This window comes from Hibiscus syriacus, unplaced genomic scaffold, assembly GCF_006381635.1.
Source record: "Hibiscus syriacus cultivar Baekdansim isolate YM2019G1 unplaced genomic scaffold, ASM638163v2 tig00111276_pilon, whole genome shotgun sequence".
In the NCBI taxonomy this organism is placed as follows: Eukaryota; Viridiplantae; Streptophyta; class Magnoliopsida; order Malvales; family Malvaceae; genus Hibiscus; species Hibiscus syriacus.
Window position 1 is genome coordinate 142024 of NW_024063043.1, and position 27056 is coordinate 169079.

At 36.4% G+C, this 27056-nt stretch overlaps 1 protein-coding gene across 1 annotated transcript in view; it reads left to right on the forward strand.

The window, feature by feature from the left end:
* Positions 1-25882, forward strand: part of LOC120157828 (serine/threonine-protein kinase CTR1-like) — a 29054-nt gene extending 3172 nt beyond the window's left edge. The window contains exons 4-16 of the mRNA XM_039168834.1: positions 630-733; positions 1732-1940; positions 9998-10204; positions 10250-10420; positions 10574-10614; positions 10893-10961; positions 11045-11145; positions 11245-11329; positions 11449-11547; positions 12002-12070; positions 12190-12321; positions 23856-23950; positions 25573-25882. Coding sequence (XP_039024765.1) covers positions 630-733; positions 1732-1940; positions 9998-10204; positions 10250-10420; positions 10574-10614; positions 10893-10961; positions 11045-11145; positions 11245-11329; positions 11449-11547; positions 12002-12070; positions 12190-12321; positions 23856-23950; positions 25573-25660 — 1470 coding nt within the window. The 3' untranslated portion in view covers positions 25661-25882. The remainder of the gene's footprint in view (positions 1-629; positions 734-1731; positions 1941-9997; positions 10205-10249; positions 10421-10573; positions 10615-10892; positions 10962-11044; positions 11146-11244; positions 11330-11448; positions 11548-12001; positions 12071-12189; positions 12322-23855; positions 23951-25572) is intronic.
* The last annotated feature ends 1174 nt before the right edge of the window (positions 25883-27056 follow it).

A 27056-nucleotide genomic window follows, 5' to 3' on the forward strand; every position in this document is an offset into this window, starting at 1 on the left:
CATTTTGGGGGGGAAATAATGTAGGAACGTGTAGCTTATGAAGCACAGCTTTTGATTGGGGCTAGGGAAAACACAGATAGGCTTTTGTAAATCTGGGATTTGGGTCAATAATTTGACAGTGAAAACTGTTGAATGAAATGAATGGGAACAGTATTTTGTCTATATTCTGCACCACATGAGCCCTACTACTGTTAGCACATGGGTGATCTTATGTTCCCTTTACATTGCCAACCAAAATAGTTATAATAATAAAATAGAACAGATTTGTCAAAAAAAAAAGGAATATATGCTTGTAACAGTGACAACAACAGTGAGTTGCTGTGATATTAGGGTAATATTCTGTTAGAGGATCGACTTTGCTTGGGGTTTTAAAAAGGAGGAATGTTAGAAGAAGGAATGAAGAATGATATTAGGGTAAAATCTGTATATATATATATATATATATATATAACTTTTTTAAAAGTGCAACTCACTTCAATAAGCCTTCCGCCGCGACTATAATACCCCTCTCGCCTTAGTGCGCCTTGCGCCCTTTTTAACACTGCTGAATATATTTAGTTGTCATTGTATGTGTTTGCGTGTGTATAAGTACACGTCAGTTAGCTGTTGTCCAATTTTATCTTTCGCAGGTATTAGCAGACTTGGTTAACCTACCATGTCGAATCACAAAGGGTTGCAAATACTGCCGGAGGGAAGATGCTTCATCCTGTCTTGTACAATTGGGTCCTGACAGGTAAATTGATACTATTGTAGGTTTTTGTCAGACGATTTTTTCATAGCAATTAATGTTGTTAAGCTTATAGGGATTTTGTCCGATGATTTTGAGAGTATTTTGTGGTATAGTGGAAAAACTGTGTGTTTAACTTTGTAACATTTTATTCTGAGGTAAATGTTGTCATATGGACCAAGTAGAAGATGGAATGAATTTAATCATGGATATTGAAATTCAAAGTTCATGGGTGAAAATGTTTGTGAAGCTTATAGTCATTTAAGAAAAAAATACGGGTTTTTTTTTTTATAGAAGTAAGAGGTCTTATTAAAAAACTCATTCGTAATTAACCCTTTCGAAAAGGAAAGGATCAACCAGCGGAAGGAGGAAAAGAGTACATCATTTTATTAATAACACCAGGATACATTAGAAAACTTTTACAAAAACACCATACAGGGCTGACTTCGAAAGAAACAGGAACAGGGAAAAGACATTACAAGCTTATATTATGGGAAGATCTCTTTGGAATTCAGATGTCTATTGCTAATACAAAATATATCAATGCCATTTGGCATATGATCGATGATGTGGGTTGTTTCAGCAGTAAGTGAAATAGCTATAAATTTATTGTTGAACAAGATAATTACTTTTAAAATTACTCGCATTAAGTGTTGTCATCCCACACTATTTTTTTTACTATTTTTTGTGCCTTACTTTCATGTTGAGCAACTAAACCTATTGCAAATTGGAATTGACCCCCACTCTTCTTCAGATTGTTTTCTCCACCAGCAATTATAGGAAATTAGGAATGTGTATATGTTTTCTTTAGGTATTGATGTGTTAAATATTTGCAAAATGAAAGCTTCTTGAATGATGATTTTTTTAATGCCTTAAATTGATCTTTATAAAGTAGTTAGACATTTTTGTTGGTATATTATTTTTTAAGTTTGAACTCTATGAAGCCACTGTTCATAGGATCGTCCCCTTCCTCTCGTTCCATGCTTTAACATACAATTTTCCAGGGAATATTTAGTAGATCTGTTTGAGGAGCCGGGAGCCTTAAGCCAACCAGATTCCTCACTCAATGGTCCATCATCAATTCTAGTTTCTTCACCACTGTGTCATCCAAGATTTAAATCGGTCGAAACTGCTACAAGCATCAAGACATTGGCTAAACTTTATTTCATTGATAAACAATCCCATAAACATGCTCTTGACGATGCTTTCTCAGGTAATTCTCTTTGTATTTCATGCATTTACAGTGTTTTTTTCATAAGTTTGGTTACAGAAAAGAAGAAAGTCCTCATCCTTTTAACGACCTTGTACAAGTAGTTTAACCTAATTGTATTGGAACACGCGACGAGAGAGTCAGTTTTTGAAAGAAGCGAAAGTTGTAAGTCTGCACGTGATATAGTGGGAATAATGGATTTTTTTGATTCGTCCAACTTGGATGGTCGGTTAAAGGCAAAGGTGATGAAGAACGTGATTAACATTATCAAAAAGCGTGCTATTAGTAATTCCAAGGGTGTGGAGGCCCAACAGGATGGGGATGTGGTTGGCAATTTGGATGGAAGAGCTAAATCGGGGTGTGTAGATAAGGATTTGGAATAGATTCTTAGAGTATTGGAGGGGAATTTAACTCTTCCCAATCCTTTGAAGAGAGAGATTCGGGTCCCCAAATAAAGGCTAGATACTGCTGAACCAAGAAACAGAAGAAGGTTCAATGTGAGGGTGTTTTGTCTGTTCTTGGAGCCAGAATATGTTTCCGTTTTTTCCAGCTCTGGAGAAAGAGTCTACAGCTGGGTTTTCTGCCCTCTTAGTGTGGAAGCTCCTGGATGTTGTGTTTTATTTTGGCTTGTTTGGTTCGAGTCAGCTGTACTTTTTGGTCTTTATTTTAGGAGTTTTGTTTTCTGGTGCCCTTCGAGCCAAGAGTTAGGATTTCAGTCGGGCCAGTCCTTTAGAGGCTGTTGCGGTTGATATGTTGGATTAGGTTGAGTTTTGTTGCTACTGTGGGGGTGTTTTCGGTTGTTTTATGGTGTTATGTTTTATGTAGGGGGTCAATCTCTGGATGTATATTGGTTTTTTTATGTTTAATGAAATCCTAAGGCACTCTTTTCCTCCTTCCGCTGATTAAGGAGCTTATCTATAAGTCCCTCTAATCAAGAAGGAGGTTTTTAATGAGGCCTTCAATTCCTATAAAAAAAAAGTAGTTTAACCTAATTCAAACTCTATTTAAAATTTAAATTAGAGATAAACTCTATTCAAAAAGTTTGGTTACAGAAAAGAAGAAATATATCCTAAACTAACTAACAAACAATTTATAAAATAAAACAAATCTTATCTACAATCTACAATGTTTATTATTCCATACCTCATTTTTACTCTTTGAATCCTTTCATGGCAATTGCTTCTTGCTTCTTGCATCAAACATCTTTATATATTGCTCCCTACCTCATTTTACTTTTTGAACCCTTTCATTGCAATTGCTTCTTTGACCCCCTTGTAATTTCTGGTTATTTGTAAGTATTTTTTTCCCTAGGCTGCTTACTTTATATTCCAGTCATAGCAATCTGCCTATTTTTACTTTATCTCATTGTGTATAAATTCCTTTTTATCTATGATTATATTCAACAATGTGAGTCCAAAGTTCATTAGTATCAAATCCGTGGAATTCGAGATGAAAAGCATGCCTCAACCACATCAAATTGTGCACTGTATCAACATATTGCTATGATGATACATATAAAACCACAACCACGTAGAAAAAAAGATGAGTGAGAGAGATAGAGACGTAGAGAGAGAAAAGTTGAAAAGAAAGTCTTCTTCCGAGGAAGCTTGGACGGCGTTCGTTGATAATCTAAGCAGGAGAGTGTCACGACGAGCGTTAAGGGAACTATTTTCATTCCAAGGTCCTGTAGTAAAAGTGTTCATTCCTAAAGAAACAAGAAATCCGAAATACAAATTCTCCATATTCGCCTTTGTGCATTTCGGTGATGAGGCAAGTCTGAAAAGGGCAATAGACAACTTAAATGGTTCATTGATTGATGAAAGGAGAATTACAGTTGGAATTGCAAGATACAAGGAAGCTCGTTCAAGGTCGGTGGGGAAGAACAATTCATTGTTGATGAATTCAAAGCAGAATACAGAATATACATCAAAGTCAAAAGAGAAAGATGTCATTAATAGGAGTTTAAGGGATGATAGATCCTATAAGGATTCTTACTGTCAAACAGGTTGAAGAGCAATGTATCGGATTGTAGGGAGATGTCAAATGGAGGTATTCACAGGGGAAAAGGAATGAAAAACATTTGGAAAATGCATATTCCCTCTGAGAGTTCCAGTTGGGTTAAGAGGTCATTAACGAGGATCATTAAATATTCTTCTGAGTTAGAGTTAGTTCAGAAGGCTTTAGTTAATGAAGGTTATGATGTCCAGATTGCCAGATGGGGTTATGTTTGGAATTCATGTGTAGTAACTTTTAAATCAACCGAAGTGATGATGGAGGCTTGGTTAAAGAAAAAGGATGAATTATTTTTCTGGTTTGACAAGTTGGCGCCCTTTTTGAATGAAGATGGTATTCCAATGGCTTTTTGTCTGGTAGAGTTATTTGGGGTTCCACTTTTATGCTGGTAGAACTCATTTCTGAAACGATTAGTAAGGAGATGGGGAACGGTGGAAGACATCCATGATGCTACAAAGAACATAGAGGACCTTTCGACGACAAGGATTCTGATCAGGGTGGTGAGCCAATATGATGTTCTAGAGGTGATCACGCTTGGATCCTATGGAATGTCTTTCAAAGTTAGTATTAAGCTGGGATCGACGCTTGAGAATTCCTCATTTTTTTCTAGTGAATCGTCGGTGGGTGGTTCCGATGGAAGACAAACTGGTGAGAAGATTTCTGAAGAGGAAGATGACAGGGGATTATCAGACAGTGGGGAAAGCTCGGAACGATCAGCAGAGAACATCAGACAAAAGGTAGACACGTGGTTTGACCAGGGTGCTTATACGGGTTTGGTTGGAGTTCGTGGGGAAAATCACTTCCTAATGCTTAACAAAGATGGAAAAGGCATTAATATAGGGGTGTTAGAATTTCAGAATTTTGGGAGAAACAAAATGGGGGAGCATGTGGGGTTGGGTTGCAGAATTTCAAATTTTTCGACTGATGGATCTCAAGCCCAATCAGCAGAAAATGGGCAGTCTGGTTCTACAGTGTTAAAATTTGTTCCTGTCAGGCTAGCAATTAAGCTAAATAGGTTTAGGAAAATGGATCAGAATCAAATAATGGTTGAGCCACCCAACAAAGAGGAAGATGATAATGGAGGAATTTCTAACACCTGTTCGATAGATCGCAATAGAGAAATGAATCAAACAATACATTTAATGTTGGTTGGGTCTTATGCAGATTCTAAAGAATGGATTTCTAGGGGAAGATCGTTTTATCGGTCTAAATCTACATTATCTACCAAGAGTGGACCGATGGAGAGGAGAAGATTTTGCAGTTACAAAAGGGTGTATAAAAGGTTCAGGGAGAGAAGACACTGGTTCGGGAACGATCAAATTTTTATTCCGGAAAAAGAGGGAGCTTTAGATAGGCACAAGGAGGACTTAAGTTCAGCTCATCCAGTCAATGCAGTAGCAGAATTTAACGTGGAAGGCTGTGTGGAGTCTACTATGGAGAGACACATAGCTGACAGAAGTTTCGATAATATGATTGAAGGGTGACTTTCAGAAGGAGACAATTATGATTTCAAATCTAAGGCTTCCAACAGAAGAGCTAAAAGATTATTGCTAAGGGATGCATTAGATCAAGTTAGCACAACAACAATTTCTTCAACAGCTTTTTCGGTTCTCTTGGAGGAAGCATTAGCTACTTGGGAAATTAATAAGCTATTGGGGGTTTCTTTTAAGGAAGGGAAGTCAACTTTTTTGGAAAAAAATTATAAACTTGGAGAAAGATTTGAGGCAGGTCTGAGGTTTTGTTCTTTCAGGGTGTTTTGGTTTTTGATTATAAATGATAAAAAATAAGTTAGCTATTATTACATGGAATTTTAGAGGATTGGGAAGAAAGAAAAAACAGAGAGTTGTTCAAAATTTGGTTTTAAAGAACCGCCCTATAATTCTTCTGCTGCAAGAAACAAAATTGGAGAAGGTACAAAGATATTTTTTAAGGAGTGGATTGAATACCTTTCAAGGGTTTGTAGAATCTCCAGCAGTGGGTTCCTTTGGAGGTTTATTGAGCTGTTGGGATGAGAGTTCGTTTAAATTGGAAGATCATGTTATAAATAGAAGATTTATTGCTATTTTTGGGGAAATTTCGAACAAACCAACTTAGGTGCGGTTTCATTAATGTTTATGGGCCTATTGCTGAGGATGAAAAATCCAGTTTTTTTTAAGAGCTAGATGATTTCCTTAATGGACAGAGTATCCCTCTTTGTGTGGGAGGAGATTTTAATGTGTATTTATCAGAAGAAGAGAAGGTTGGGAGAGCTCAAAACAAAAATTCAATGGGGATTTTCAGTCATTTTGTTAAGCATACAAGATTAATTGATTTACCTTTGAATGTGGGTAGGTTCATATGGTGCAACAATTCAAACTTTGCTTCCTAGGTCTAGGTCAGATCGTAATGCTATTTTTTCTTGAGAATGGAGGAGTTAGTTGGGGTAAAAAACCTTTCAGACTTTTTAATTATTTGATGGATGAGGAGGGCTTTGAGGAACTAGTTGATTCTACTGTTCAAGACTCCAAGAGAAAACATAACAGAGTTGGTATTCTGGCTATCCTGAAAACAACGAAACTGGCAATCAAAAAATGGGCGGGAAGAGAGACCAATTTCCAGCTACAAAGATTTGAATTAGAAAGAAAAATCCACAAGGCAGAGGAAAATTTTCAGCAGTTGCAAGTTTTAAGTGGAAGAGAAAAAGGAGCAGAATTGTCTTCTATGAGATCATAATTATGGAGGCTTTATAAAATTGAGGAACAGATTTGGTTTCAAAAATCGAGATCGAAATGGGTGGAAGAAGGGGATCGCAATACAAGATTTTTTCACACATGTGCTTCAGTCAGGAAGAAGAGGAATTTCATGAGTGCTTTTAATGTTAATGGTGAGATTATTCAAGATCCGGCTATAATAAAAGCTAGTGTCAGGGACCATTTTTTTGAAATTTATAACACAAGATCTACCTTGGAAGTTGAAGATATGAAGCTGAATTTTTCCAGAATTTCAATGGAACAAAGTCTTCTTTTAGAAAAGGAATTTTTGGAGGAAGAAATTTGGGAGACTATAAAATCGTGTGAACGCAACAAAGCTCCCGGGTCGGATGGTTTAAATATGGGCTTTTTAAAAAGATTTTGGTCTATCCTCAAGGTAGATATCCTGAAGTTCTTCCACAATTTTTATCTGGGGAAAGATTGGGAACATGGAATAAATCACACTTTCATCACTTTAATCCCAAAGGTGTCCAACATTGGTGGCTTATATGATTATAGACCTATAAGCCTAGTAGGAGGGTTGTACAAGATTCTTTCAAAGTGTCTTTCGAGGAGCTTAAGAAACTGCATTAGTGATATAATCAGTCTTACACAGTTTGCCTTCATCCTAGGTCGTCAAATATTGGATTGTTCTCTTATAGCTAATGAGGGGGTAGACTTTTGGAGGAAAAAAAGACTTAAGGGATGTGTGTTTAAGGTGGATTTCAGGAAGGCATATGATACAATGGATTGGCCTGTAATATTTAAAGTTATGGAGAAAATGAGCTTCGGCTTCAAATGGAGTAGTTGGATTAGACAGTGTGTTACAACAGCTTCGGTTTCTGTTTTGGTCAATGGGGTTCCTTCTGAGGAATTTCCAATGGCTAAGGGTCTCCGTCAGGGTGGTTCTCTTTCACCACTGCTTTTCAATTTAGTTGGGGACCTTCTAATCCTACTGCTTCTAAAGGCAATATCTGAGGGGTTGTTTTGTGGTTTACAGATTGGTAGAAATGAGACTTTTGTTGATTTCTCTCATTTGCAGTTTGCAAATGACCTTATAATTTTCTATGGTGTTTCGAAGAAGTAGATTTTAAACAGATTTTAAATGATAAGAGGGTTCTAAGAATTTTTGAAGTCATGTCTGGAAAGCTGCCACTCTTTCATTGGCAGGGAGGTTAGTCTTGGTTAAATCGGTCCTTTGTTCACTTCCAACCTATTATTTGTCTCTTTTTAAAATTCCATCATCGAACAATTCTAAACTTAATTAAATTATGTCTAAGTTCTTATGGGGAGGTGGAATAGAGAAAAACAAGATTCATTGGGTTAAGTGGTCCACTGTGTGTAAACCTAAGAATGAGGGAGGTTTGGGAGTGTTGAACCTTATCAATATGAATAGAGCTCTTCTGGGGAAATGGTCTTGGAGGTTTGCTAATGATAGGAATGATGTTTGAAGGATGTTGATATGCTCTAAATACAATCTTGACTCCTCCTTATTTATGTTTAATAACAAGGTTCCAGCTCAAGCTTCTTGGATATGGAGTTCAGTAGTCAATAATCATTTTAAAGAAGACTCATTTGGCTCCAAGTTTCGTAGTATGTGCAGAATTCAAGTTGGTAATGGTGAGTTGATTCGGTTTTGGCAAGACCACTGGGCGATGGACTGCTCGCTCAAGGTTTCTTTCCCTAGACTGTTTTCTATTTTTTCTAATAAGAGTGGCAAATTAATTGAGTTCGGTGAGTTTAGTTCAATGGGATGGATTTGGAATATTCAGATGAGAAGGAATATGATAGATTGGGAATTTGAACATTGGGTAAATTTGATGACAATCGTTTCTAATTACTTCCTGTCTAAAGAGGCTTATGATGGTCTGATCTGGAAAGGTAATGGGGTTGGTGTCTACTCTATTAGTTCATGTGTGAAGGTGTATTCATCGAGTTCCCAGGAGGTTCATTTTTGGAAGAATATCTTGTGGAAATGATTGGTGCCTCCAAGAGTAGAGTACTTTATGTGGCAGGTGGTCCTTCAAAAACTGTCAGTGAAGACAAAATTGGTTAAAAGAGGGGTTATGGGTATTGAAGATGTTTCTTCCCTCTTTGTAAATCGGTGGATAAATCTTTTTCTCATTTATTTTTCTCTTTTTTTATTGTGTGGTCAATTTGGAACAAATTCATGTAGTTTTGGAGTCTAAGTTCGGTGTTTCATGTCAATGCTCAAAGCTTTCTCCTAGCGTGGAAAGATTTGAATTTTAATTCTATTATTTAGAATTTTATTCCTGGTGTTTTTATTTGGACTATTTGGAAAGTTAGGAATGCCATTGTTTTCGAAGGCAAGAAGTTAGACCAGATTGCCTTATTTTTCTTAGCAAGATTTAGGCTTGCTTCCTGGTTCTTAGCTAAGTTTAAAGATTCTTCTATTTCTAAGGATTTTCTTATCTGTGACCCCTCCCTAGGGGATTCTTGTTACCCCTATAACAATTTGATTATAACTATGATCCCTTGGTCCCCTCCTCCTAAGGGCTTTGTCAAATTGAATGTGGATGCAGCTACCAGTGGTGATTGGAAGAGAAGTGGAATTGTTGGTATTCTAAGAGATGATGCAGGATTGTTTTTAGGTTCTTTCAAGGAGGCTTCTGGACCGGTCCACCTACTTTGATGGAGCTAAAGGCTATTCAGAAGGGTTTATCTTTTTTTGATTCCTTGCGAGGAAGTATTAATGGTTAGTTGATTATTGAAACTGATTGTAAAATGGCAGTGGAATGGGTCAAGAATGGTGTTATTTGTTCTGATATGTATGTCTTAATAATCAGGGATATAGCTGATAGGCTGAAAGAAGTGGAGGGTGTAATTAGATGGGTTGCTAGGACAACCAATATAGAGGCAGATGGGTTGGCTAAGGCTGATATAGGCTAATTATAGTGTGGTTTTTAGGGGTATTTTATTTTGGGTTTTTGGGTTGTTTGTAAGGGTTTATCTTCTTGTTTTAAATCTTGTGTATCTTTTCTATTAATGAAGTATAAGGCACTCTTTTCCTCCTTCCTCTGATTAAGGAAATCATTTTGAGTTCCATTAATCATGAAGGGGGTTTTTAATGAGGCCTTCAATTCTTATAAAAAATTATTATATTCAACAATGATGATCTTCTCAAGGAAAGCATTTTTTGTGTAATGCTAAAAAAGTATAGTTTCAATGCTCAAAATGGTTTATTAGAATTGCATTTTTTTTTTGGCTTGACGAAGAAAATGATAAAATGAGTTTGCTTGAGAAATTAGCTACTGCTTGATACCTGATACTTACGAAGTTTCTCATCTTTTATTACAGCAGATAATGCTAGCAACCAATATGAGCACATTGGCGCACAGCTTCCTAGAAAAGCATTTGATATAAATTACTTTAACAAGAACGACCTTGTTTCCACCTTAAACGACAACAATGAATCTTCTGCGTCACCTCTGCACCAGAGAACTACCAGGAATATCATCTGTGATAGAGATCTTCAGATGAAAAACTCTTCAAATTTGTTGCCAAATGCCATCAACTCGACACACTTGATCAAAAGTCCTCTTTTTCCAAGTTCTGTTACATCTCACACGCACAAAGGCGTTTATCAAGCTATGCCATTCTCTGATCCAAGGCAATCTACTATGAACTTCAAGCAATTGGATGATCCAGTAATGTATTTTGACCAGGAAGATTTAAATATTCCTTGGAGTGAACTTGTTTTAAAGGAGAAAGTTGGAGCAGGTATTTGATATTTTGAACTCTGAAAGACCCTACAACTGCATGATTTTGTAGTAATATTGGACCTTTCTCAATTCTCTTCACGATTTGCAATATATTTCAGCATATGTCATATTCAAAAATCTTATATTAAGGATGCTCACAAATGCTTTTCAGGTTCTTTTGGAACTGTCCATCGTGCTGAATTTCGTGGTTGCGTAAGCACATTTTCCTCTTTATTGTATGAATTGCTACTTGTTAATCCCCTTCTGTCGTTGTGCGACGGAGGGAGCACAGAAATTGATCCTTTTCTGAGTTCATGCTTTTCTTGGAGATGCGGAAAATGAAATTAATTAGAAATCCTAAATCTCCCTTCTTAAACTTGGTCAATGCACGTTATAGTTTTTTTATTCTTTTTACCATCAAAAAACTCATTTTTATTCACTGCCCCTATAGATTTTTTTGGCACATATGTTTATGCTAATTGCACCACCAGGAAGTTGCCGTCAAAATTCTCATGGAGCAAGATTTCCATATAGAACGCTTCAGGGAATTTTTAAGGGAGGTATGAAGGGGCTACCATTTTACATTTTTTGTCCCTATTAGTTTCGTAAATCACCATTTCTCATTTTTGTTGCTACTTGCTAGGTTGCCATCATGAAATGCTTACGGCACCCTAACATTGTTCTGTTTATGGGTGCTGTTACTCAACCACCAAAGTTGTCCGTTCTTACCGAATATTTGTCGAGGTACCCAGATTTCTCTCATTTCATTCTTATGTCCTTTCCTTGCATTCCAGCTTAAATCCAAGGCCCTTCTGATACACAGAAATGTTTCTTTGGAATTAGAGGGAGCCTGTTTAGACTTCTGCAGATGCCTGATGCTTGGATGGTTTTAAATGAAAGGCTTCGATTGAATATGGCATTAGATGTGGTACTGTGTCATTTACATTTAACTTTGTTGATTTTGATGAATATAGGAATTCTAGCTTGCAATATTTTAGATTACGTGATATTTCCATTGCTTGACGAGACATCTTTTTCTGGTGACAGGCAAGGGGAATGAATTATCTCCATCAACTTAAGCCTCCCATTGTTCATCGGGACTTGAAGTCCCCGAATCTTTTGGTAGATAGTAATTATACAGTTAAAGTAAGTGTGTTAACTTATTACATACTACATGTTACAAATATGTTTGTTTTTCTTTTCTCTTTTTTTGTTTAATTGGCTCAATGATTAGGTTTCATAAGCAAAACTGTTGGGAAATGAGGTTTTTCAACTTGACAATCTAGATATTAAAATTATATTTTACCATTTGTGCCAGAATGCTATTTGGAATAGAACCCTCCCCACATGGTAATTTTATCGCATGGTTTCTGTAAATCCCTTTTAGAAATCCCTCATCGAAACTTGCCCAGTGTAATTTCTTTTGTTGTATAGTTCTAGAGTAGATGCAATCAGCTGTATGTGATAATTCCGTTAGAACCAATATGAACTGAGATACACTTCCTCTCTGGTATGTTCTTTGCAACTTGCAAGGGGGCAGCATTGCTTGAGAATGATCTGATTACCCCCCACCTGTAATTTTATTTGCATGATCATGCAGGTCTGTGATTTTGGTCTTTCACGTTCAAAGGAAAATACATTTCTTTCATCAAAAACAGCTGCCGGAACAGTAGGTTCAGTTCGGATTTAATATTTATGCTTCATATTTTGTTACATTTCCTTACCGGTTGTTATGTGCCTTTGGAGGATTTACCAACTAAAAGATAAGTATACTTGCTTTTTGTCTAGCCTGAGTGGATGGCACCTGAAGTTCTATGTGATGAGAATTCAAATGAGAAATCCGATGTTTATAGCTTTGGAGTGGTTCTTTGGGAACTTATGACACTGCAACAACCATGGAAGCAGTTAAACCCACAACAGGTCTTTTATCATTCATTTCATCAGAAATAGTTTATCCACAAACCTATCGCACTTGAGTCCAAGTAACATAGCTGCCCGTAGATTTGGAAAAGAAATTGATTAGTAACAGAAGGAATCTTCTTGAAAGAGATTAGATGAGAGGTTTCTTCTTCTTTTTTTCCTTTGTTTGTTGTTAGGGGGGGGGGTGGAATCTATCTGGGGAAAACTGTGTTCTTAAGAAGAGTTTTGGCTCTCTGCTATTTAAAGATGGGAGACTGTTTCTCTGCTGTAATCAATCAATCACTAGGGTAGAGTGATTAGTCGATTCAGTCAAGAAAAATCGAAAAACAACTTCCCAATATATTAACCGACTGACTTTTGGTGATTACCGAAAATTTTGGTGGGTTAATTCAGTTAAATTGAACTATTGAACCGGGTTTGGAATTTTGGGTTAACTATTTAAGTCAGTTAATTTGGCCAATTTGGTTATATATTTCATGAACTCATGACTATTAAAACTGGCATAACCGAATTGCCCAAGTTGAATAGCATTGGTTAAGGTGGTTTTAACCGACTTTTGCTTGGACCTATCAATCACTTCAAAGTGCAGAGCATCTGGTTATTTTATTTAGGCTTAATACATGACTTAGCCCCCAAACTATATTCATTTTGCTATTGTGGTGCCTACAGTTTTTTTTTGGTACACTCAGATTATTAATCTATCATTCTGTCCTAGTTTAGCCAATGAAAACAGGCTTCCAATAAGAATGTGATACGTAGCACATTCTTATTGAACGTTGATAACTTTTTAGGTCAAAACGGGATAAAATGATAGTTTAAATAAAAGGTTTTAGATACTTGAATACACTAAATTTCATCCTTATATTATATAATATATATATTTATTATAAATTATATTTACATTTTTTTCTTCAGGGCCCAACAGTGGACCAAATCCGTCTCCCACGTAACCCTAGCACGCCCCTCATTCCTTGTTTCCAGCCGCTCGAGGACACCACAGCTTGCACGCCTCTCCAACGGTCCCCGAGTCATCCGGCGCAAGAGTCACAACCGTCCTCAACAACCAAAGCAATAATCCAGCATTAGAGTTCCATTAGGATTCAAAAGTGTAATCAAAAATAGGTTTTTTTATTATTATAAATAGATGTAAACATCCATTGTAAAGGGGGGATTACGAGGAATTTGGTGAGAAAAACACACAATATATTACGAGAGATCAGGGGAAATATAACATTTTTGGAAGCTTTATTTTGTAACCAGTTCAGAAAGAAATAAAGGTAGCATTTTTTACCTCTTTTTTTTTGGTCCTTTTCGCCGTTGCATGGTAGTATTCCTCTGCGATTTGTACAAAAACAAAAGAAAGCGTTTTCAGCCGATGAACGGAGGGGCTTGGTCGGGATCTTCTTTTATAGATCTAGCCCCCCGAGGCTCGTTTTTTATAAAAAATATTTCGTTTTTCTGAAACTAGATTTAAAAACCTTTGGAAAACAAAAAAAAAGAACGGGTTTTGCCGCCGATGAACGGCGGCCGTCGCCATTCAACGGCGGCGGCGAGGCGGCGCGAGGGGGCCAACGGTCGGCTTCTGGAAAAGGTCGCCTGTGTTCTTCATTACTGAAGAACAAGGCAGAGAAAAGAGAAAGGGGGGGATCCCTCGGCTTGAAGAAGAAGAGAAAATGAAATAAAAACAAACATTTGATCTGTTTATATCAGACCCACGTGTTTCTAAATAAATTAGGGTAAACTACCCTTTTGGTCCCTCGTATCTTTTGGAGAGTTATTTCACCCCCCAAATTGAAATTAACCCTTAATATTGCTTTAGAATTTCGACCTCAAACCTGCAGTTCTTTCATTTTAGTCCTTTCTCTGGATTTTAATTTTAATTATCTTTTATATTACATTATAATATTTATATATATATTATATTATTATTAGTGTTTTACACTCGTATATACGTATTATTAGTATAGTATTATGTCACTTATACGTTTTATTATATATATATATTATTATTTTATTATTATTATTATACGTATATACATGTATATATTTTATTTCTTTTCATACTCTTTTACCATTTTTATTTTTATTATTATTATTCTTTATATTATCCTTATTATTTCTATTATTACTATTCTTTATTTATTCATGTAATTATATATATATACGTATTTTCTATACATTTCATCTATATACTTAGTGTTAATACATATATATTTTAATTAACTTTTTGGTCATTTCTTTATCTAGCTACTACATCTTATAATTTTATACGTTATATGTGTATTTTTTTATTATTTACCAACCTTACTCATTTTGTCTTATAATTATATTTCTATTAACATTTTTTTGTATTTATGTATATACATATATATATATATTTTTTACCTATTATTGATATTTTTCCTTTTAATACTTTAATATATATATTTCTCGTTTCATTCATTAATTATTTATTCCACGTTTATTTTATTTATTCTCCCTTTTACTTTTTACTATTATTATTATTTATTTATTATGCTATTATATTATATTTTTATTATTACATTCGTGTATGTATTACCTTTTTTTTTTACCTTTATTTTTATATATCTTTCATGTATTTTTCATATTTTACATATATATGTATATATATTTTATTTATTATTTTCATCATTATTATTTCATTACTATTTTTACTATTATAACTGTTATTTTTTATTTATATATTACGCATATTTTTTCTTTTTTCATTTTCATTGTTTTATATTTTATCTTACTCTGTGTAATTTTTTTTGTATGTTTTATTATATTTTCTTCTTTTTCTTTATTTGTATTTTCGTTTGTATTTCTCTTCTGCATATCTTATTTTGTATTTAGTCATATTTCATTCTTTCCTTTTTGTATACATTGTTTTTTTATATTATTTCGTTTGTCCGCCTTATTTTTCTATTTTTATTACTTTCATTACCTAACCCTTTCCTTGCCTTTTTGAGAGAACTTCAAACAATCAGTGGTAAGCAATTTGGATCAATATTTTACCTTTTAACTTAACTTTCAATTTTCTTAATTAAAGACAACTGGAAATTACACAGTACCGAAAGGGCAGTTCAAGGGTGCTAGCCCTTCCTTGACTGTAACCGACTCCCGAATCCGACACATCTCTGGTAAGACACAGATCAGGTAAGAAATAGGGTATCCGATCAACCCATTTATTTTTAAATAAATGATCGGTGGCGACTCCAATCCACATTTTCCTAAGTCGAAGCCCAATTCCGGGGCCCAACCGAAAGACGGATGCGACAGCTTGGCGACTCTGCTGGGGACACAGGTAAGTGAGTCAGGCTAAGGTAATTTCCAGTTGTCTTTTTAACGAAAAGGGTAAGTATAAATTTTAAGGTAAAATTTCGATCCTTATTGCTTACTTTTGATTATATTTTTCGAGTAAATAGTTGGACTGACCGTTTTCTAATGATTTCAGCTTTCCAAACTTTTTCATCCAAAGGCTCTATACCCGAGCTCCGAACCCTATTTTAAGTGGGGGTGAAAGCGACGCCTTCGTGTGAATTTATTCACCGTGCGGGCCTAGCAAGTAGCCTTCGGGATTCATACACCTTATGTCTTCGTGTGAATTTATTCACCGTGCGGGCATAAGGGAATGTGTCCCCTCGAGTTTAACTTAGTCCATACAAGCCTGTGATGGGCTTAGGACTAAGGGTCTGGCAAGCCCAAGGGGGCACCGACAAGGAAAACTCGGGTACCGTTTTTTAAAACCTAAACCGGGAGAACATGAAGAATTAGAGCCTACCCCGAAACCACGTTCCAAAACTTAGGATTTTTTTACCCTAACCATGTTTTTGTTGCGTTTTTTTTCCTTCCGTCATTTTTTTATTTGTATTCTTATTTTACTAACGTTTTTGCCTTTGTGTTTGTTTTCTAGCATTTGCATCATTACAAGAGGCTATTGATCCCTAAAAAGCGTTTGTTATACACAAAATAATTCGAATTAATGGACAAAGGTGTTGTAATACAAGAGATTGAAAACGCTGAGGCACGACTATGGTCCGAGAAGGCTCAGAAGGAGAAGGGAGACAGTCTTCAGGGAAACTATGTGTCAGAACTGGTTAGTTATGCCGCTGTTAGCCTGAAACAGAATAATGTCCAAGAGCTGCGAAACATTTGGGACAGTTGGAAGAATGACAGAAAGCAGAAGTTCAGCCAACGATATGGTGATATCGCCCTCTTGCTCCATGTCAAGGCTGATGAGCCCTTGCTCCGAGCATTAATTCAATTCTGGAACCCGGGATATAGTTGTTTCACCTTTAACCAGGAAGACATGGTGCCTACTATCGAAGAATATACTACTCTATTGCACTGCGAAAGCATCAAACTAGAGAGGGCATATTAAACATATCAAGAGTCAGCCCTTCAAGAACGGACTGGCCAAGATTGCAGGGGTTGATGAAAAGTGGGTGACTGATCGACTCCGGCACAAAGGTAGCGGGGAAGGAATCGAATGGATCCATATAAAGCAACTAATGAAAAACCACCCTGATGAGTGGAAGACTATAGACCTTTTGCACTGGGTCTGTACGGTTTAATCATATTTCCGAAGGCTTTGGGGTGCATTGACGCTGCCGTGGTGGAATTATTTGAGCAACTTTCTAAACGAGTTAACCCAGCACCAGCCATCTTGGCTGAGACCTTTCGATCGCTCAACCATTGCCGAAGAACTGGCGGAGGAAGATTCACCGGGTGCATTCAGCTCCTTCAGGTCTGGATTCACAGCCACTTCTGGAAGACTGACGGGGTTGCCTACCGCCGTTTCAGCACCACCTATTCACCTCTAGGTGAATTTATTACCTTAAAATGGCATGAAGGCGCTTCAAAAGAAAAATGGATGAAGGTCTTTACGCATCTTCAAGACCGAGATATTGTCTGGAGAGCCCCTTGGTTATTCCTCAGTGATGTTCTTTTTCGGTGTGGTGACTCCGACACTGTGACCTTACTTGGACTTTGGGGAGCAGTCGGGTATGCTCCGCTATTAACACTTAGACAGTATGGAGCACGTCAGTTTGTCCCAGCAACATGCGGTTTAGCTAGGTCAGAGTTTGAGTATCACGGCGACAGCTATAAGAAGATGATCAAAGAAGCAGCCGATTCGTGGAGGAAAGTATTCCGAATGGATGTTGTAGCTGCCAGAAGCATGCTCACTCCAGATTATATGGAATGGCGAAGATTGAGAAAGTTCCAACTGAGACTAAACCCTAGCAAGTGTACCTTCGGGGTAACATCTGGAAAACTATTAGGCTTTATAGTCAGCAGGAGAGGCATACAGGTCGATCCTGATAAGGTTAAGGCTATCCAGAATCTACCTCCACCACGAACCCAAAAAGAAGTCCGAGGTTTTCTGGGCAGACTAAACTACATAGCTCGGTTCATCTCTCAGTTAACCGACAAATGTGACCCCATCTTTCGTCTCCTCCGGAAAAATAGCCCTGGAGCATGGGATAAAAATTGTCAGATTGCATTTGAGAAGGTAAAAGAGTACTTGTCTCACACTCCTGTCCTGATGTCCCCTATCCCAGGAAAACCTCTATTTTTGTATCTCTCTATATTTGAGAACTCCATGGGGTGTGTCCTGGGTCAACACGACGAGTCTGGGAAGAAGGAAAGAGCCATCTACTACTTAAGCAAGAAGTTCACCGATTGCGAGGTCCGATATCCTCCTATTGAGAAGGTTTGTTGTGCCCTGGTCTGGGCTACAAAAAGACTTCGACAATACATGTTGTATCACACCACTTGGCTGATTTCCAAGTTAGACCCATTAAAATACATGATGGGTGTACCTGCTCTATCCGGAAGGTTAGCTCGATGGCAGATGCTTTTGTCTGAATTTGACATCGAATACGTAAGCCAGAAAGCGGTAAAAGGCAGCGCCATATCCGATTTTTTGGCAAGCAGAACTGATGAGAGCTATGAGCCGCTGGATTTTGATTTCCCAGACGAGGACTTAATGGCCATATCGTTAGAGGAAGCAAGCATTTCAACGGACGGTTCCTGGAGAATGCACTTCGATGGGGCATCAAATGCACTAGGACATGGCATCGGGGCAATTCTAGTCTCCCCAGAAGGGAGTCACTACCCATTTACCAGCAGACTGAACTTTGATTGTACCAATAACATGGCAGAATATGAAGCCTGTGTCTTGGGAATTCGGGCTGCACTGGGGCAAAATATAAGGACTTTGCGGGTGTATGGAGACTCAGCCTTAGTAATCTATCAGCTCCGAGGAGAGTGGGAAACCAAGGATATAAAGCTGTTAGAGTACCGAAAACTAGTGTTGGATCTGCTCGAAGAGTTCGACGAAGTCACCTTCCACTACGTGCCTAGAGAAGAAAATCAAATGGCTGACGCTTTAGCTACCTTGGCAGCCACATTCAAGGCTGGCGGGGAGTCTGAAATGATGCCAATTAACATGCAGTCGTATGAGTATCCAGCTCATTGTTACCAAATTGAAGAAGTGAAAGATACTAAACCTTGGTACTACGACATTCTGCAGTATATCAAGCATCGGAGTTATCCAGCAAAAGCCACCGAAACCGATAAGAGAACCCTTAGAAGGTTGGCAGCGGGATACGTGCTTGACGGAGAGGTTTTATATAAGAAAAGCCGTAATCAAGTTCTGTTAAGGTGCGTCGATACTGAAGAAGCAAAAATGATAGTGGAAGAAGTACATGATGGGGTTTGTGGAGCACATGCAAATGGGCATATGATGTCAAGACAAATAATGAGATGCGGATATTTTTGGTCCACACTGGAAAGTGATTGCATCAACTATGCTAGGAGATGTCATAAATGTCAGATTTATGGAGACAAGATCAATGTTCCACCCATCCACTTCATGTAATGACGTCACCATGGCCTTTTTCTGTGTGGGGCATGGACGTTATCGGGCAAATCCATCCGAAGGCTTCGAATGGTCACCGTTTCATTCTCGTAGCAATTGATTATTTCACGAAATGGGTAGAGGCTGCGTCATACGCCAGTGTCACTCAATCCACTATTTGCAAATTTCTGAAGAAAGAAATTATATGTCGGTATGGTCTACCCGAAAGGATTATCACCGATAACGCAACAAACTTGAACAACAAGATGATGAGTGCTGCTTGCGAACAGTTCAACATAAAACATCACAATTCCACTGCTTACAGACCAAAGATGAACGGAGCAGTAGAAGCAGCAAACAAAAATATTAAGAAAATAGTGGAGAAAACAACTGAAACCTACAAAGACTGGCACGAGAAGTTGCCTTTTGCTTTGTTCGCTTATCGAACCTCGGTACGTACATCGACTGGGGCAACTCCATTTTCACTAGCCTATGGAATGGAAGCAGTGCTACCCATTGAAGTCGAGATTCCGTCTCTCAGGGTCTTGTCAGAAGTCAAACTAGATGATGCAGAGTGGGCACAATCCAGATATGATCAGCTTAATCTGATAGATGAAAAAAGACTGAAAGCCATTCATCATGGTCAAATCTATCAGAAACGAATGATCCGAGCACACGACAAAAAGGTGCGCCCGAGAATATTCCGTGAAGGGGATCTAGTGCTAAAAAGAATTTGGCCAGTCCAGAAAGATTTCCGAGGAAAATGGACGCCAAATTGGGAAGGACCTTATGTCGTGAAGAAGGCTTTCTCCGGAGGAGCCCTTATCCTGGCTGAAATGGACGGACCTGAGCTGCCACATCCCATTAACTCGGACGCAGTCAAGAAATACTTCGCTTAGGATGAAAACCCGAGAGGGCGTCTTAAGTTGAAAAAAAAAAAAAAAAAAAAAAAAAAAAAAGAGAAAAACGTTTAGGGTGAAAACCCGAAAGGGCGCCCTAAATTGAAAAAAAAGAAAAAGAAGAAAGAAGATAAGGTGGGTTCAAGATGAAAACCCGCAAAGGGCATCTTGCAACCAAGGATGAGTCCAAGTTGAAAACCCGGAAAGGGCGATTTGGATATTAACGGTGGAAACACCCCGGCACATGAATCTTCTACGAACTCAACAAATCGAAGAAATGTTGCACTCTCCCAAATGTTGTCGCATTTTCAAAGATCCTTTGGCAAAGGCTGCATTCAAAGTCACCAAACGGCTTTTCAGCTCAGAAGTGCCCACGTTATCGAGATCTAAGACATTCATTTACACATCATTGTGTATTCGTTTTCTAGAATGTTTGCCATGTATTATTTGTTATTCTCCTCCCTTATGAATAAAGACCATCTTTCCTCCAATTCCTTTTGAGCATCGTGAATTAGATTTAAACCTAATGGTTTATTTATTTTTATGGAAGATAATCGCATATTACTGTACAAAGATTCATTGAAAAGTACAGGTACCCAGAAGCCGATCAAGGCTCATGCACATGCTTGAGATGGTTGAGGAGCATCTTCAAAAAAAAAAAAAAAAAAAAAAAAAAATCATCAAACGTTTGAAGAATTCAAGATCAGAGATCGGAACTTCAAGCTCAAGAATCAACAACGACAGGCCACCGGAGATCGAGATTACTCTCCAGAGCTCAGAATAACATATGTTGCATATGCATTTTAGGCATAACTAAGAGCATGACATCCATAACATCACATATATGCATATCTTTGCAGGTTTTACCCAGAGCCAATTTCAACTTCACAACGAAGGATATTGGACTCCAGACAACGCAAGTTCAACTTCACGACGAAGGGACCGCTGGTTGTCACCAAACATTTCTCAAATTTAGAGCCAATTTCAACTTCACAACGAAGGATATTGGACTCCAGACAACGCAAGTTCAACTTCACGACGAAGGGACCGCTGGTTGTCACCAAACATTTCTCAAATTTAGAGCCAATTTCAACTTCACAACGAAGGATATTGGACTCCAGACAACGCAAGTTCAACTTCACGACGAAGGGACCGCTGGTTGTCACCAAACATTTCTCAAATTTAGAGCCAATTTCAACTTCACAACGAAGGATATTGGACTCCAGACAACGCAAGTTCAACTTCACGACGAAGGGACCGCTGGTTGTCACCAAACATTTCTCAAATTTAGAGCCAATTTCAACTTCACAACGAAGGATATTGGACTCCAGACAACGCAAGTTCAACTTCACGACGAAGGGACCGCTGGTTGTCACCAAACATTTCTCAAATTTAGAGCCAATTTCAACTTCACAACGAAGGATATTGGACTCCAGACAACGCAGGTTCAACTTCATGACGAAGGGACCGCTGGTTGTCGATAAACAATTTCCCAATTTCAGCTTCACAACGAAGTATCTTTGGCTAGAAGACGATCCATGAACTACCTCCAGAACTCTGAGTTCGACTTCAACTTCACGAGTTCGATTTCAATTTCACGACGAAGGATTCAGGCTCAGAATCTTCCAGTTTTAACTCAACCTCACGACGAGGGAGCCATCTCGTGTTTTAAAAAAACCAGACTCAACATCGAATTTCAACTCTACGACAGAGGATATTCGATATGGACGAAATTTATGTCTTTTAATCTTTGCTCTATTTTCGTTACACAACAATGAGCAAAGAGGGGCAGCTGAATACACTAAATTTCATCCTTATATTTCTGAAACTAGATTTAAAAACCTTTGGAAAACAAAAAAAAAGAACGGGTTTTGCCGCCGATGAACGGCGGCCGTCGCCGTTCAACGGCGGCAGCGAGGCGGCGCGAGGGGGCCAACGGTCGGCTTCTGGAAAAGGTCGCCTGTGTTCTTCATTACTGAAGAACAAGGCAGAGAAAAGAGAAAGGGGGGGGATCCCTCGGCTTGAAGAAGAAGAGAAAATGAAATAAAAACAAACATTTGATCTGTTTATATCAGACCCACGTGTTTCTAAATAAATTAGGGTAAACTACCCTTTTGGTCCCTCGTATCTTTTGGAGAGTTATTTCACCCCCCAAATTGAAATTAACCCTTAATATTGCTTTAGAATTTCGACCTCAAACCTGCAGTTCTTTCATTTTAGTCCTTTCTCTGGATTTTAATTTTAATTATCTTTTTATATTACATTATAATATTTATATATATATATTATATTATTATTAGTGTTTTACACTCGTATATACGTATTATTAGTATAGTATTATGTCACTTATACGTTTTATTATATATATATATATTATTATTGTTATTATTATTATTATACGTATATACATGTATATATTTATTTCTTTTCATACTCTTTTACCATTTTATTTTTATTATTATTATTCTTTATATCCTTATTATTTCTATTATTACTATTCTTTATTTATTCATGTAATTATATATATATACGTATTTTCTATACATTTCATCTATATACTTAGTGTTAATACATATATATTATTTTAATTAACTTTTTGGTCATTTCTTTATCTAGCTACTACATCTTATAATTTTATACGTTATATGTGTATTTTTTTTATTTACCAACCTTACTCATTTTGTCTTATAATTATTTCTATTAACATTTTTTGTATTTATGTATATACATATATATATATATTCATTTTACCTATTATTGATATTTTTCCTTTTTAATACTTTAATATATATATATTCTCGTTTCATTCATTAATTATTTATTCCACGTTTATTTTATTATTTCTCCCTTTTACTTTTTACTATTATTATTATTTATTTATTTATATTATATTTTTATTATTACATTCGTGTATGTATTACCTTTTTTTTTTACCTTTTATTTTATATATCTTTCATGTATTTTTCATATTTTACATATATATGTATATATATTTTATTTATTATTTTCATCATTATTATTTCATTACTATTTTTACTATTATAACTGTTATTTTTTATTTATATATTACGCATATTTTTTCTTTTTTCATTTTCATTGTTTTATATTTTATCTTACTCTGTGTAATTTTTTTTGTATGTTTTATTATATTTTCTTCTTTTTCTTTATTTGTATTTTCGTTTGTATTTCTCTTCTGCATATCTTATTTTGTATTTAGTCATATTTCATTCTTTCCTTTTTGTATACATTGTTTTTTTATATTATTTCGTTTGTCCGCCTTATTTTTCTATTTTTATTACTTTCATTACCTAACCCTTTCCTTGCCTTTTTGAGAGAACTTCAAACAATCAGTGGTAAGCAATTTGGATCAATATTTTACCTTTTAACTTAACTTTCAATTTTCTTAATTAAAGACAACTGGAAATTACACAGTACCGAAAGGGCAGTTCAAGGGTGCTAGCCCTTCCTTGACTGTAACCGACTCCCGAATCCGACACATCTCTGGTAAGACACAGATCAGGTAAGAAATAGGGTATCCGATCAACCCATTTATTTTTAAATAAATGATCGGTGGCGACTCCAATCCACATTTTCCTAAGTCGAAGCCCAATTCCGGGGCCCAACCGAAAGACGGATGCGACAATACTAAAGTGGGAAAACAAGTATAGTTCAGAGGTTAAATATAAAACCTGCATATTTATATACTTATAGATGCAGAAGCATAAATACATGTATATAGTCTTAATAATCTTGGTGATTTGTTTCTGTAGGTTGTGGCTGCTGTAGGTTTTAAAGGTAAAAGGCTTGAGATACCAAGCAATGTAAACCGAATTGTGGCTTCCTTGATTGAACTCTGTTGGGCTCAGTAAGTGTGCTTGCTTACAATATCAACTGCCAAAGTTTGTTGCACTAATGTTTACATCTCAATAATCTTAAAACTTGTGAAACCACTCTGCACATTTCTGAAAATTTGAAGCCATCAACCAGATAAAGAACTCATTCTCCAAGATAGAAGAGGTGATTAGATGAGTTTAGGTGATGTCATTTCAAGTTTCTGATTGTTTCATGCTCAGACATCTTTAGGCTTCAGGTCACTCAAGTTCAGGCTTCTTTCGGGTTTAGGTCATTCAACTTTTAAGATTCGGGTTCTTGTCATTTGGCCTTGTCAATTGCTTGGGTTTTAGTCATGATTTCAATTTGTTTGGGTTACTGGTCATGGTTTTCTACTCATTAGGGTTCTAGCCATTTGGAATGGATGGAACAACTTAATAAACTAGTACACCTCTTTCAGCCACTACAATTATTAGTCATTAAAAATTTATGATTAAAATAATAATAGAAAAACCTACTTTATTTAAATAAACTCTTTTATTACTCCCAAATATGCTCTTCGCCTTTAATTTGTTTTCAAGTAAGTCTTTAATTACCCAAAAAACCCTTATTCTTAAATTTATAACTAAATAAGCTTTTAACATAAATCTAAGTTTACTTGAAAAGTGAAATATTCAGGTATTTAAGTTTAACCGTAGTTAGAATTGGAATAAAGATGTTTGAAACAGCAAGTTGGCCGTGATTTTCCATCTTTTTTTTATTTTTATTTTAATCAGTCTCATATCATTGAATATGAGTTTAACATTGAATGCTTATCATTAGCGTCTATCTTCTTTGTGGGATTGAATCTCAACTAAACCTCGGTCTTTTATAATCAAACACATTGAATATGAGTTTAACTCTGATTAGCGATCCAACCATAGCAGACACCTGTTCCATTTTGAGGAAGAATTATAGGCCTCCTGCTGCTTTCTGGATTCCTCCTCCTCCAGGCTTTTGAAGGTGAATGTGGATGGAGCTGTTAAATGGATTGGAATAAGGGAAGTATTGGGGGTTTAGTAAGGGACTCTAATGGCCAAACTTTTGGCTCCTTCTCGGAACCTGTAGGTCCTGGCCCTCCAGCTTTGGATGAATTAAAGGCTGTCAGAGCTGGTATCCTTCTTTGCTCAGTGTCTGACTGGTGTGAGAAGGGTCGGTTGATTTTGGAATGTGATTGCAGAAATACTGTTGAGTGGGTAAAGGAGATTGCTTCTTTGGTTAGTAGGGATGAAATCTTATTAAGGTGATTAATAGAAGTGCAAATTGGGAAGCGGATGAATTAGCCAAAAAAAGAAAAAGAAAAAGAAAGGGATAGGGTAACTTTAGGAAAGTTAATGGTTGTATTGAGTTTTGCTGGGTTATGATTGTTATGGGTTCTGATGTCTAGCTTGTAATTTGGGGTCTTTAAAACTCTTTTATTAATAAAACTTGAGGTACTCTTTTCCCCTTCCGCTTTTTGTCGAATACCTTATCGGTTTTTGGTAATTATGAAGGGTGCTTTTAACGAGACCTCCAATTCTTATAAAAAAACAATAATCAAACTTTTCATGCATTGTTTACTTGGGACCCCCTCTCTTATTTTCGTCGTCCTAATATTGTTCTTTCATTAACCTGCAGGGAGCCTTCGAAACGCCCTCCATTCTCCTATGTCATTGAATGTTTGCAGCAAGTGATCGAAAATGCTGCACCTCAAGAACTTCATTGACAAATTCCATGATGGCAGAAACCTGGGTGCATATAAGCATATGTTCTGTCTATTTGTTCTTCACTGTTATTTGGACACAAATATGTTTGATTTTCACCTTTTTTCAAGATTCCAATGTGTGTGGAGGATCTTTGAAGGATCATATGATTCTTATCATCGCACCTATGTTGGGATTAAACAGCTACTCGTTAGAGCTAACAAAGTTTATTAGAAACCGAAAAAGGATCGTACAAGCTTAGTTTTCATTATGTCAAGAAGTAGAACCATGCATTTCACTATATCTTGGAACTCTATATTGTGACAGTTAAGCCTCTGGTTTTTTTTCACTTGTCTACAGTTAAAACTGAAACATGAATATGAATTTATGTTACCTGGAGTCCTGGACTACAGGTATGATTCTGAGAGGTATAACAAGATTTCTTTTAAAGAAAATTCATGTATTTGGAAGATCATTGAAGGTCATTTCCTTATATTCATGTATCGGGTTGAGAAATCGGAGCAACACAGATGTGAACAACTCCTTAAAAAGTTTGGCAGGATCTTCATTAACCGGATGAGGTACGTCAACGTCCGATTCCACTTCAATCATCTCTCAAAATCCTGATTATCTACATTGCAGAAGCCTTGTGAATAACACTGTAAATTAAGCACATTTCGACAAGAACTCATCTATGCGAGTCTGAATGTTAGATATAAATATGTATTTAATAAAAAAATTAAACTTCTTTATATTTAAAGGATCTTTAGAAGTGATATTCTTATGTTCATGTGTCGATCACAATAATGTAGTCCTAATCTTATCCAGTAAGGAAACGTTATGCTAAAACCTATTAGCTTATTTCAAAATATGAGATATGTTTTATTTAAAATATAAACTTTTTTTTTTTTGAGAAACAAAATCTAATGGTAAAAAAACAGTGGGTTCTCACAGTATCAAAAGCTAGACATGTACGATTCAGTTACCTACAATCTTATTATCCGACTCTGGATTAATAGGTTGAGGTGTTTGTAAGATAATATTTGTTCAGATTATTTTTAATAATTGATAATACATATACATCCTTAAAGTAGTTACTCAGACTTATGATTTTTAGAAAAACCAACACTTTCTTTAACCGTTGAAGTTACACAATAAATTTTCGACTTTAAATTTAAATGAAAGATTTATAGAAATAAAGTGGGTTTTAAATTAAAGATTTATAGTAATAAAGTGGGTTCAAAATTGAGTTGTGTGATGCTGACTTATGATAACTAGTTGTGTGGCGATTATTAGTAATATGCCGACTCAAATGCTTTTGTGCAAAGACACTAAATTTTTTTTATTAATGATAAAAATATTTTATGACAATATCATAATGGGTAAGCCTTATTTATTTTATTGTGATATGAATTTAAA